The sequence below is a fragment of the Enhydra lutris genome, unplaced genomic scaffold (genome assembly GCF_002288905.1).
Source record: "Enhydra lutris kenyoni isolate GAN:26980312 unplaced genomic scaffold, ASM228890v2 scaffoldscaffold50, whole genome shotgun sequence".
Lineage (NCBI taxonomy): Eukaryota > Metazoa > Chordata > Mammalia > Carnivora > Mustelidae > Enhydra > Enhydra lutris.
Genome location: NW_019154134.1, coordinates 12,806,166 through 12,820,670, shown reverse-complemented (window position 1 = coordinate 12,820,670; position 14,505 = coordinate 12,806,166). Strand labels below are relative to the sequence as shown.

The 14,505-nt window shown below is 36.2% G+C and overlaps 1 protein-coding gene across 3 annotated transcripts in view; it reads right to left on the bottom strand.

Annotated features, from left to right (window-relative positions):
- LOC111156937 (importin 11) overlaps positions 1 to 14,505 on the bottom strand; it is a 198,945-nt gene that overhangs the window by 46,761 nt on the left and 137,679 nt on the right. The window contains exon 28 of one of the 3 annotated variants that reach the window (XM_022518096.1): positions 12,081 to 12,468. The exons of the other annotated variants lie outside the window; for them this stretch is intronic. Within the exon in view, the coding sequence (XP_022373804.1) occupies positions 12,447 to 12,468 (22 nt within the window). The 3' untranslated portion in view covers positions 12,081 to 12,446. Of the gene's footprint in view, positions 1 to 12,080; positions 12,469 to 14,505 lie in introns of those variants that run through there. 3 annotated transcript variants of the gene reach the window in all.

Here is a 14,505-nt window from a genome sequence, read left to right as displayed (position 1 = left end):
CAGGTTGGACTGAAGTATGACAGATATGTGGAGGGTATATAGACATTTTCACTTCCTACTGCAGAGTAATTTGCCACTAATCCATGACAGCATTCTAAGGCAGGCAGGTTCTGAAATTCCTTTTTAATACAGGAATGTATTAGTTGTTGACATGGATCAACAACTAATCATGATGAGCTGAAAAAGACAAAAATCCTCCAGATTACAGCTGTTTACCAGGCCTCTTTGTCAGTACTTTTTAGGGACAACCCACGCAAGCAGCTGCCTTCTCTACTCACATCACCTCCAAGTATCAACCCCTTCAGGAACACCAGTAATTTCTTAAGAAATCATTGGAACAGAATTCTGAGTACAGTGTATTTTCTCAAAAGACTGAATATGGATCTTCCTGACACATATCTAGCAATCTAAGTGACCATGGTCTACAAGGTGGGTGAAGGTTAATTAGGAAGGAATGCAGAAGGAGAAAAAAAAAGTGTATATATTTGACAACCATTTCATCTGATTATAGGTTTTACAACAAATTATCATATTGATCAATGATGATGCCACCAGCACAGGCACATGTTTCTGAGAAAAAGGTACAAAGTTCTACCTCTGCCATAATTGGAAAAAAGTAATAAGTAGTAAGCAACTGAATAAAGGATACAGTTCTAGAACACCGAACCTCTAGAGACATGCACATTCACCACACCAAGCCTTCAAGGCTGAGGGCAGAGTTTGATAATCAAAATGCTGCATGAATAGGGTAATCTAGTGACTACACAATTCTTGCTAAAAGGCTTACCATCACCCCTTTCTCATGAATGGTGATTTTGTTAAGAGGACACTGCTGAAACCAAAACAAAGCTTGAAAACTTCTGAGAGAAAGCTAATGAGTTAAGGAACCTGAAAGTTATGTAAAGCCAAGAACTAGAAATAGTCAAATAACTGACAAAAAGAAGTATTAAGAAAATTAGAATAAAGAATGGAAAATGATACTCATGGAAGCAGACTGGGACAGGCCAGAGGATACAGGTCCAAACTCTGCTCGGCTTATTCACACGCCATCCAGGCTTGGAGGAGGAATCAGTCATGTGATCAGTGGGGTTCACCTGCCCCGTTCCCTCCCCGACCTCCAGTGGGATTTCAAGTTCTACTGGCTGAGGGGCTTGGACACATGACTGTCTAGTAGGGGTAAGGGAAGTGAGGCAACCTCCATTAGTGGCAGTCACTGTTTCTCACTGGGATGTGACTCATTCTGCATAGAAGGACAATGGAAGCAGAGATGTAGGTATGGGAGGGGGATTAAATTCCAGCAGAGAGGGTAGACTGTGCTTACGCTGGAGTACCTATTAGGTACCAGAGGGGCTGACCACAGACTTCCAAGTTTGGAAAAGGGGAAAACAACTATAGCCCAAAGTAGAAAGGTCAAGGAGCAGGCTCTGAATGGGAAGATGGGAGGAGGCGACTCTCAAAAAGGCAAAAGGGAGAAGGAAGGACTGAAGAGGGGAAATGGGAGTACCCATGCCATATTCTGGGGTCAGTAAAAGAAGTCACACAGTAACTCTCTTCAAAGCATTGAAGTTCAAAAAACAGAAACAAAACAACACAAAAAGATGTACCTTAATTCCACTCATTAAGCAGTTTGGGAAGAGTACCCCCAAATAATAGGTATAACAAAAAGGCAAAAAAGGCTTGTACTTCCTGGTACACACAAGACATATTTATTTAAAGTAAGAAAGAAGTTAAAAATTTTTTCTCCATTTTATTATAAAAATGCTCCCTCCAAATATGTAAATGTAATATTTAAAAAATGAAGCTTTTAGATTTTTTTACCCACAGTATTTTTATAAAGTTTTGAATATTTATCAAATAATCACTTTAGTCACATAATTCTCTCAACCCTTGTCTTTTACAAGAATCAATCTTGTTTTCCTATAATAATAATCTTTCTGAATTAAATGCTTTCAAATGTGATTAGACATTTAAAATGGAAACAAATCAAATGAGAACTATAAAACAGAAATGAAACAGAATAGGTTGGGAGGAGAGAAGGTACTGTACTTAATCTTATATATATTACCTCTCTAAACAAAAGATAAGAATTAGGTGGGTTTGTTGTTGTTGTTGTTGTTTTGCTTCTTTTAGAGAGCAAGTAAGGCAACAATGGGGAGCAACAGAAGGAGAGAGAGTGAGAATCTCAAGCAGGCGCCATGCCCAAAACAGAGCTCGACATGGGGCTCAATCTCATAACCCTGAGATCATAACCTGAGCCAAAATCAACAATCGGATGGGACACTTAACCAACTGAGCCACCAAGGTGCCCCATTATTTTGTTTCATTTTTAAATTAAAAACAGCCCTTTTTTTCTTCCATATGTGCTACATATTGAATTCTAAGTCAACACTTGATAAGCATCCTTCTCTGTGTGTCATCTTTTAATGTCCTCTCGTGCACATCAGTCAAACCTGGTATCAAATCTGGTATATAATGTGGAAGAAGTGAAGGTAGCCAGGGGGAACCATGTAATTCTAACTCTCACTTGGTTCTCAACCTCTCAAACCAGTATTCACTAACAAGTTGAGAGTTCACATTAAGTAGGAGGCAGCAATTAGAGTCCTGAAAGGAATAGCTAAACTCCCTACTAGTTTATATACAGCTTCCATAACACAGTGGAGAAATCGAAACTTAAGAGGTAAAAGACAAACAAACAAAAATGATTATTGATTATTCCAGACAAAACTTTACAACTTGTTATAGTCCCAAGGTCACATTTCAGAAGACTGGCTCAATGAGTATTAATAAAAGGTGGGCTTACAGCAGGATACCAATTTATTTACCAAAAAAAAAAAAAAAAAAATTAGTGATCAGAGTGTCATATTACACTTGCCAAACCTTCCTGGTGAATATGCCACCACGGTTACATTCATTCATTTTATTCAACATTTCATGAGTCCATAAAATGTGTTAGACATCATTGTAAACTCTGGAGATTAAAAAAATGGCTACCTCCAAGAACATGCAGTGTGAAAAGAGCAGTCTTCTCAAAAAATTTAAATGGGGGCGCCTGGGTGACTCAGTGGGTTAAAGCCTCTGCCTTCGGTTCAGGTCATGATCCCAGGGTCCTGGGATCGAGCCCCGCATTGGGCTCTCTGCTCAGCGGGGAGCCTGCTTCCTCCTCTCTCTCTGTCTGCCTCTCTGCCTACTTGTGATCTCTATCAAATAAATAAATTAAAAAATCTTTAAAAAAAATTTTAAATGGGAAAAATGGACAGTTACATGACAAAGCATGAAAGTAAGCCACTTTCTCACACCATGCACAAGTTAAGATGAATTAAGGCCCCAAATGTGAGACCTGAAACCATAAAACTCCTAGAGGAAAGCAGAGGTAGTAATTTCTCTGACATCGAGGCAAAAGAAATAAAAGCAAAAATAAGCGAGGAACTACATCAAGAGAAAGCTTCTGCAGAGTGAAGGAAACAATCAACAAAACTACAAGGCAACCTACGGAATGGGAGAAAGTATTTGCAAATAACATATCCCCTACAGGTTAGTATCCAAAATATGTAAAGAACTTACACAACTGAACACCAAAAAATAATCCAATTAAAAATGGGTAGAAGACATGCACGGATATTTCTCCAAAGACATGGCCAACAGATATGTGAAAAGATGCAACAGACATGTGAAAACATCACTCAGTCGTCAGAGAAATGCAAACCAAAACTACAGTGAGATGTCACTGTAAGCATGGCTGAAATCAAAAACATAAGAAACAAATGTTGGCAAGGATATGGAGGAAAAAGAATCCCTGTGCACTGTTCATGGGAATGCAAACTGGTAGAGCCACTGTGGAAAACAGTATGGATGCTCTCAAAAAATTAAAATGAAATTACCATATGATCCAGTAATTCCACTACTACTATTTAAGCGAAAGAATATGCAAACACTAATTTGAAAAGATACATGCACCCAGATGTTTACTGCAGCATAATTTACAACAGCAACATTATGGAAACAACCTAAGTGTCCATCCACGATGGACTAAAAAATTTGCAGAAAGGACAAAGAAAACAAGCAACAAATGAGGTTTTTTTTTTTTTCTTTTAAAGTATGATATCCTGAGTAAGTACTTTTCTCCATTTAATGGATATTTCTGACATACAAAGAGGCACTTGTCTGAAGGGAGAGGATCCAGTCCCCTGAACGGAGTTAAAGAAGCACTGGCAAATTATCACTCTCTAATTCTCATCCGTGATCCCCAGATTCCTGATCATTCTACCATCACTTGAGATCTTAGCAATCCAAGTTAACCCACTTTGCACAAAAAATCAATCAATCCCAATTTTGGTAAAAATTTATTTTCATTTTACAAGGTTAAATGGGATCCAACTGATCCTACTCACTTCATTACTGAGGGCTTCAAGGAGGCAAATGGATGCTTTCTACTCCAGTCTCTTAAATTCCACCTTTCTCCTTAAGAATTTTCAGGGGGCGATCAAGAAGTTCAACAACATCGAACAATCCCACCTTTCCCAAGTTGCTCCTCCTTTCATGGCTTTCAGGCAATTAAGTCATTACCTCTTGAATATAATAGCTAACTCATATCTGCTTACTCCCTTCCTGCCCCTCACAATGCTCTTCCTCCTTTTTCTATTCGCCTTAATTCACACTTCCTTTACAGGCCTTCTCTGGCCACACCACTGTACGTGAGCACTCTGTCCTTGGAATTTGCAGTAGCATAAAACGTCAGCACTACTTATTTAGCATGCAACTCATGTGCCATCTAGTTTTCTCCTAATGTTCTTTATTTTTTCATCCCTACACACCTGCTCTAAGACTCTCCGTTAACTTTAAACACAGCCCATGTCACCTGGGTGGCTCAATGGGTTAAAGCCTCTGCCTTCAGCTCAGGTCACGGTCCCAGGATCCTGGGATCGAGTCCCGCATCGGGCTCTCTGCTCTGCGGGGAGCCTGCTTCCTCCTCTCTCTCTCTGCCTGCCTCTCTGCCTACTTGTGATCTCTCTCTCTCTCAAATAAATAAAATCTTTAAACACAGCCCATGTGTTATGTTTATTTTTTTATGTCCCACAGGACATGAGGTGACCCTTCAATAAATAATCATGGGAATTAATGATCCCCAGAGCTCAAGAACTGCCCTCCCTCATTTTCTTTTTGTAATATTATTTGTGCTCATCTCTTTTGGAAATTACAAGTATGGATAGTTGAATTATAGATAACATATTACAATTGATTACACTAAACATGAGGCAGAAAATAGAGCAGAAGGTGGCTGTGTTGCAATCTATTTCTGAAATATTTCAGAAAATACAAGGAAAGTTTAACATTGAAGACGAAAGAAGAGAATGAAAGTAAAAGCAACGGGGAAAAAGTACTAGGAACCTGAACATGTTTCTTCTTTTTCTTTGTCACAAACACTTTTCCTTTTCTTATCGCACATACTTGGTAGATATATTAATGTATTCACATAGACACAAGTTACAAACTACAAAAGAAGACAAGCTTTTATAAACATGTTTGTTTGGTTATTCAAGTGTGTTATAAGTGATGTTACACATATATAAACATTAAATAGGTGAGGGCTTGAAATTCTATACTAAATATTATTTGACCATTTAAACAATTCCACATAGTTTTCAGTAAACTTCTTTTTCTGTTAAATTCACATGAGTAAAGCTACAGTTCTTAACCTTGTTTTATTATTTTCTTTTTTGTTTGTTTGTTTTATTATTTTCTAAAGCTATGGCATCTTAAGGCATTTTCTGGGTATATAAAAGTATCTGTAGACTGAGTTGCAGAAACTTCATGCAGAGTGATTCTGAAAACGAAATACTAAAGAAAAAAAAAATCAATCCATCTTTGTGTTTATTGAATCAACTTAAAAACTATGCTGGCTTAAGATACTTCTATCCTTTTGTGTAATTATGAACCTAACCACAAGGGTTCAGAAAACAAACCACCCTTAAAAGAAGAATAAAACTTTTGGTTCCCAAAGGCATAAATAAATGAAATTTCTAATATTCATTTGGTCAGTCCAAACAATAAATATTACATTGAATATGAACAGGACTCTAGTTTCTAACTGTCCAATTTTTATTAGCATTTTTACAGTGAGCATTTTATAGTTCTACTTTTCAGAGAAATGATCTATCCACCAAAGACCATGTATTTTATACTTTCTAAGTGATGGATTGATCTATTTGTATCATATCTTCATCCCCTTGGACCTGGGAAGAAAACAGGCATGCAGAAACACAAAATTTTCAATTACTTTTTCTGAACAGTTCTCTAATCAAATATTGATGATTTAACAGGTTTTCATAGGAAGTCCAAGAAATAAACAAACAGCATTTTCTCTAACCTAACCAGACCACAAATACACTATTCATACCTCACATACAAATGATTAATATTGAAAGTCACTCTTGCATTCTTGTATATTAAATATAGGAGGTCACTAAAGTTAGGGTAATTTAAGAAAATAATAAGATTTAAGCATTAAAAACCACAACAAATATTCTCTTAACGACACTTCTCTGCTTATACTGTTTAATAGGATTAGTAAGCAATAAACAATAAATGGCAGTTTATTTAAAGAAAAGGGCAAAATAAGAAAGACCTGACTAAACAGTCTTATTCCAGACTTTCTATCACACCAGAGGCCACAAAAGTGGTGACATTTATACTAAAATTAGTTTTTTTCCTCTCTAGATATTTTCCGGGATTTAGCTAGCTGCAAATACTTTTGTCACGTAGATGGAAACATATATTCTTTCTACACAGTAATTCTCTACATGGTCATGGAAAAGAGTGTTAATAAATCTAGTTCCCTTGACAAATAGTGGCAAGGAAATAGGATAAAAAATTGTTAGTGGAAATTCACTAAGTTGTTTTAAAATGAAAGTTGGATTTTTAAAAATCCAACAATAATCTTTAAAAAGGCTTTTTAGAGGCACCTAGGTGGCTCAGTGGGTTGAGCCTCTGCCTTTGGCTTTGGTCATGGTCTCAGGGTCCTGGGATTGAGCCCCGTGTCCAGCTCTCTGCTCAGCCAGGAGCCTGCTTCCCCCTCTGTCTCTCTGCCTGCCTCTCTGCCTACTTGTGATCTCTGTCAGTCAAATGAATAAAATATTTTTAAAAAATAAAAAATAAATAAAAAGTCTTATATTATCAACTATTCCCTCCATTAATTTTTGGAGTGCACATACACAAGCAAAACAAAGCAACCCGTAATCTTTGATAGTAAGAAAAACTCTACCAATCCATGTATGATGCCATGAGAAGAAACTGCCACCTTCCGTGACTTTCAAAAGAAAAGACTACGCTTTAAGAACAATACCCAATGACAAAACTAAGTTTCCATAAAAAGATGACAAATGACTGATAGAGCACTATGTGGGAAAAACATTAGGCTGAAAACCACAGCAATACTTGTTTTGAATGCTTACAGGAGTCATTTGATAAAGTGGTTCTTGATTTTTAAAAAGGGATATAAGAGAACTTAATAGAGATTTCATAATAACAAGGGTGGGAATCTGACCTTACCATTTGTAAATGCTTGGTATTGTTGCTGATAAAACTATACAATAAATAAATACAAGATAATCATGAATATGGGACAGGACAAAAAAAGCCAACTATGCTGTCACTAAAGTCATACGAAAAGATATTCACAGCTTGGAGTTACATTCCTAGAGAACTGTTATATGTTGCACAGCCCAGACCCAAATAAAAAGAACATGCACTGGAAAAGTGTTACATGATCAAAAAAGGACTTTGCTAACAAAGGCAAGTAAAGGTGTGCGATCCTTATCGTGAAGACATGGGTTATGTTCTTGTGAGACCAATTTGCTAGGAAGGCCTAGCATTAAAACTGTTTTTCAGAACCTTGTAAAAGGTTCCCTAGCCTTTTTTCTCCCATTTTGCGACCCTTTAAAACAAACATGGCATATTTTACGGTTATTGTTTTAATGGAGGTAAGATAACTGAGTAAAAATGCTTGCTGACTCAAGACACAGGTAAGAGGAAGTATGTAACCCTGGCACTTGATGTAGGAGAAAGTCGAGAACTCCATTGAGAGTACAAAGTTGGTGGAGAACCAAGAGGTATCCAAAGATCTTCTTTCCCTGCTACAGTGAATTCTATACAATTCCCTCACTCTCAAACAATGTCCACCCTTATCTTGCCCCAACATTGTCTCTGGCTAACAACAGTGGCAAGCCCCTCACCTCCAAAAGCCCATGAGGCATCTTAGCCAGGCTCCCCCACTCCATCACCTGGGATGTTCCTGGTTTCCTGCTTACTCTTGCTGAGGTGTCTCTTCCTAACTATCAAATCCTCAAGGACAATCTGACATCAAACATCTCTACTCCAATGCTAGGAGGGAACTGGGAGTAAGTTCCCAATTGAGATACATATTTCTGAAATTGAAGTGAGATACATATTTCTGAAATTCCAAACTGGAATTTTAAATGTATTAAAAAGTATACTGTTATAAATAAATGGTAGTTGAGTTCTATACCTCTCGTTTGTTACGGGGAGAGGATAAAGGGGAGCTTTTTAGGAATGCCCTGGAACCTTCCAAACTTTTACAGAAGTCAGTGGGAAAAAAAAATGGATCGGTATATAAAACTATCAAAAAACACAACCATTTTATTCTTGTGTGCTCTCATCAGAAAACTTTTGTAAACAGTAGAGAAACATAGTAATCTTGAGAAAAGTTTCTTCACCTGTATTAATTGAGAATATTACTTAGTTTTAACTTTGCTGTTTGAGGTGGTGCTGCCTAAAATGTGAAACAATCATATGCACAAATTATACTAAAACTTTCTATGCATATTATCACTTCAAATCAATTTTATCTTAAGTAAGTTTTTAAATTGTGCAACTATCAAACAACAGTGTCATATGAGCTAACATTTTTAAAAGGAAAAGCTGCTGACAGAAACTGGAATGAGTACTTAATGAATACCACCATATGCAACTACAACCCCATATATAAAACAATATTAATAAGATTAAAATTTTCTGGTTGAGCCTACATCAGTCATCAATTATAAGTTATACATAAAAATTTTTTAAATCTTGACAAAATTTTTAAATTACCTTCTTTGAATTTGGGGGAGTTTTTAGGTAAGGTCAAGATAAATACTTTGTTTATGGTTATTTCCTAACTCCAAATAACCACCTAGGCTGCTTTTTTTTTTTTTCTTAATTAAATTTTATTTTTTATAAACATATAATATATTTTTATCCCCAGGGGACCTAGGCTGCTTCTAACATCTTCAAGAGAGTGTGGTCTAGGTGGTGGAGAAGGGAGACATGGAAGAGTTTTCATCTTTCATTTTAAGTATCTCTGTATTCTCTGAATTCCTTTTTCCAAAGAGCATGTACTTCCAGTAATTAAATAAAAAACTTAACTGGAGTTGTGTGGATACAACAACAATAGAAGTGTATTATTAAAAATGTTTTCAAGGTGAAACAAATACCACATATCTTTCCCCAATGAAATAAATAATTTATATAAGAACAGATTTATTTAAATGTATTCAGGTTATCTCCTAAAATCACAACCAAGGACAAAGCTTTAAACTAGACAGGGAAAAGAACAGTGAAAACTCTTGTAGGGCTGGTGGGGTGGCGGGGGAGCTGGGAGAGCAGAGAGATGTGGCTTTACTTTCTCTGAAATTTCTAGTATATCTCAAAGCCATGATCCCCAGACCAGCACTATCAGCAAACTTACCCACACACACACTCAACAGGACCCACTCCAGACCTACTGAATAAAGAATTCTGGGAGGGGTGGGGGGCAACAATCTGGACTTTAACAACCCAGGTGATTCTGGGTTTGAGAAGCACCACCTTAAGGTATATGGGACAACACAATCATTCTTATTATTACTTCAGGTTCACAATACAGACTCAATAATTACCACTTGGTTTAAATACTCCCAGACTGTTTCAGGCTAATTTCATACAGGAAGTATTAACTTTTAATAATAAAAAAGAGAAATCTGGGGGAAGAGGAAGGACAGCACAAACATGAAATATGTAACATTCAAGGGAAAATTTTTAACACGTATTCGTAGTTCAGGTCTCTGTTAATAGATCAAGCGTGGGCACTTACTATATGCCCAATATTCTACACAGTATAAATTTATACTAATAGAGATAAACCACACATAGTCTCCATGGCTTGAATTACCATCTATCTACATTAAAGATTCCCAATCAAGGCCACTAACATCTCCTGGGGGCTCTTTCATCTTATTCTTCCTCACTTACCTGTCTCCCAAAGTCATGACTCAAATGGTTGATGTTATTGTTAAGAGAGGATTATATACTTCTGGTATACTAGACAAATGGAAGTTTACAAATTATTGACCTTTACTAGACAGATCTCCCGTAATCTTCTGCTTATGGGATATTTCCACTTGGAGATCAGATGTGTATCTCAAATTCAATGTATCCAAAATTGAACTCATTATTTTGTCCGCACCCATATCCCCACTCCTTTTGATTCCTTTGTTCATTAAATGCAACCAAATGCTGCCTAAGCCAAAAAATTACCATCTTTGATTTATCCCTTACTTGCCACCCCTTAGCCAACCACCAAGCTCCAGAATCCATCCATCCATTCTCTTTGCCACTACTCTGGCACAGGTCTCCGGTACCTCACCCTGGGATTGGTGACACAAATTCCTACCCAATTAACTCCGCATCTAGTCTCATTGCTCCTTCCAGAAAGAAATTACCCTGTAAACAGTAAATCTGATTAAGTCATTCCACTATTTCAAATCCTTCCATGGCTCCCTGCTGCTCTAAGGAAAATATTAAATTACAATATCCTTCACCATCTGGTATCTCTCTCCAGCTGCAAATCTTACACCACCACTCATAACTCTGGTCACATTGAATGTTACTTCATGAAAAGCAGCATTCTTTCTCTTTCTTTGACTTCTGTGATACGAAGTTACCTCTACCTATTACTCAACTCTTTTCATTTCTGCTTATCCTTCATGATCCAGTCTCAATGTCATTGTTCGCATAAAGCCACCTACCACTTCCACTTGATGTTATACTCAGTAGCACCTCCGCGTGCAATACTTACCATCCCATAGAGAAACCACGTGCCTCCTCTAGATTTCAAGTTCTACCAAGATTAGGAGCCATGCCTATGTTGTTCACAATTAGCACCTAGACAGCAGCATAGCATGAAATCAAAAGCATGCGCCCTAGAGTCAGACAGACCTAAAAAGTGTCATAAGCAGTAAGAATGTGGCACAGTTTCTTAAGTTCACTTTCCCTAGGGTTCCTTACCTGTAAAATGTAGATAGTTACAAGGTTTTTTAAGGATAAATGTGATAATATGAAGTATTTACTAGCATAGTGCTTAGTATGCAGAAATGTTAGTATCATAGGATTACTTAATATAGCACCTATTGAAGACATACGCTGAATGAATACAGTATTCATAAATTATTAAAAACATGTATTTATTAATGCTAAGCTCATATAATTCATTTCCAAATAAAATTTATAATTCTTTAAGGAGGCTTCAGTTGAATTCATGTCCATGGCACTGAAGTTTTCCTGTAACTAACATTAAGTTGAATTATAAAGCAGAATGTTCAAAGAGAATGACTTGTGCCTCACTTTCAGGAACAATTTGTTTGTGAAGCTGAATCTGCTCCAAACCAGGGCTTTCTAAAGAATGTGGGGAAGTGTTACAAATTGAGGCAGTTACATTATACCTTGCTGACTGATAAAAGCTGTAGTATTCAAGTCTATTTTCCCCTGAGTTTTCTGGTGCCTTTAGTTTTTGCTTAAATTGAACAACTTTGTAGATCAAAAAAATGATTAAAACACAAGCTAAGATGAAAAAAGCCAGCAAAATGTCAAAAGCCTCATTCAACTTTTCAACTTCTTGTGTACAAATGAGAGATGTTTTCCCTGACACCGAAGCATCATCAATCGGTAGAGCACTGTTTTTTTCCAAGTTCAAGTTAACAGAAGAAGTAAGCTGTATTTGCACAGGTAACACTGCAGTAGCCTCTAATGGATTACCAAATGTATTCTCTTGAAAAAATCTATTGGCAGGTGCAGTATGACTTCGTTCCCAGAAAGTAACGCTCTCAGTATTTTCCAAATGTTTCCCATTTGTGGTTACTTTATGCCAGGCCATCATTAACGCAGTAGTCTTGTGGTGAATATGAAGAGATTTTATAGCCCAAGCTCTGGATACATTTGTCGAAGATGTAACACAATTTGTAAAGTCAGTCCACTTAATAAAATGCAATGCTCTGCCACGCATGGATGGGGGATTCTGACAATAGATGTTTAGCGTAATGGCTGAAGATGCTAGCCAGTCGCGAAGGCCCAAGAGTTTGCAGTTACATTCCCAAGGATTAGAATTTGCCTGAAGATGAGTCAGTGAAGACAATGGCTTAAGGACCCTTGGATGTAAGTCTGTAAGATTATTAAATGACAGATTAAGAATCTTCAAAGATGCTCCCATGTTTTCAAACGTATCATTATCAATGCTAATTATTCTGTTTCTATCTAACTTAAGGTAAATTAAATTCTTTAACAAGCTAAATGTGTCAGAATTTAAATTTTCTAAATTATTATGACTTAAGATCAAATGTTTAAGATTATTAATTCCACTAAACCCATCCCTAGCAACATTTTGAATTCTTGAATTTTTCAGAAGGAGATACTCCAAGTTGACAAGTCCTTTAAATGCAAAGGGCTGTATTGCTTCAATATGGTTATGAGACAAAGAAAGTCTTTTAAGGCTCTTAAGTACTTCAAAAGCATTTGACGGTACTTTTGTTAAATTATTACCTTCTAGATACAAAGAATCCAGGTTTCCAAGATGTTGAAAGCCTAAGTCTGATATCCTCAAAATTCTATTGTTTGATAAATCAAGTATCCGAAGAGCAATCATGCCAAAAAAGGTACCACTCCCCAGGATAGTGAGGCGATTCTTTTGTAGATTTAAGTACTGTACTGAAACTAAATCATTAAATACTCCTCTTGGAACAAAAGCTACTTGATTAGACTGTAAATACAAAGTACGAAGATTGGAAAGTCCCTCAAATATTCCAGGATCCAAGCGCTTTATAAAATTATTATTTAGATATAGAAAATATAGATGCCTCAGCTGAACAAAGGCTTTTGGATATACATACGCAATGCGAGAATTATCCAAATACAATGCTACAAGAGAATGAAGTCCTGTTAATTCACCCTCATTAATGTGAGATATATTGTTTCCAGTCAGATACAGAAAAAGTGTACTTTCAGGAAAATTCTTAGGAATACTTGAAAGGCCTATGTTACGGCAGTTAATATGTCTCCCAGTGCAGAGCTGGCAAACAGACGGACATCCAAGAATCTCTTTATGTAATAAGAATAGAAGATAACAGGTAACAAGTAGAAAGAGTCGTAGGCAAGGCAGAGAAAAATGTAATCCACACATAGCCCTGTTCTTGGTTTTTCTGTTCATATCAGAATTGGCTATAAAAAAAGAAGGTAAAACTTTAAATCATCAATAAGTTCTCAAAATTATAGTGCTACATATAATACTAAAAATTCTGTATTCTTTTATTTTTATTAGTATCAGCCAACAATACTAAATATTATCAACTCTACTATGGTGATAGCGTAATATATGAGTTTGGAAGGTGTTCTAGGATTAAAACCTCCAGGCCATTAATCCACTGCTTGACAAAATGATAATTCAAATTTAATGAACTACAAAACAGTATGTTTGCTAAAGCTCATCTAAAACATTACAACTGACAATAACAAAAGTGACAAATGATGAAGTAGGGATAATGGTCTTTGGATATAATATGTCCCTTTACCAAATTAAATTTAGTATCAATTAAATATTATAATTTATGAAAATACAAACTCACTACAAGCAATTAAACTCTGAACTATAGCTTTTCACAAAAGCAAATTATTTTCCATTTCAGTTAAAAGTTTATATGTAAATAAATAATCTTACCGAAACCAGGAAATTCATATTATTGACACTCAGCTGATTCGAGTAAAGGTTTTCTTTCTAAATCTGAAGAGCGACATTTCTAAACTCCATTTCTTTCTGTGGCACTGTTGACCTCCACCCCTCCACCTTTTTTTTTTTTTCCTCTTTTTTTTTTTTTCCTTTTTTTTTTTTTTTTTTTTGAAGTCACAGTTTGCTCAGGAAACACCACTCTTCACATTGGTTCCTCCACAGTTAGTGTGTAAAACAGAGGTTGCCATGGATACAGGAAACTGAGAGACAGGAAGTAATTTTATCTGTGTTTCCAAAGTATTGTTGAAAGGAAATCTCAGGAACTTACTTTTTTCAGAAAGCAGTTAATTTGTGTTTTCCTAACACATATACCTAAACATCTGATAATTTAAAAAATAACTATTTTAAAAGGAAATGTGAAAATTTTAAATATTCAGAATGAACAAACTGTAGCCATCAGCAACAGATAAATATTGAAT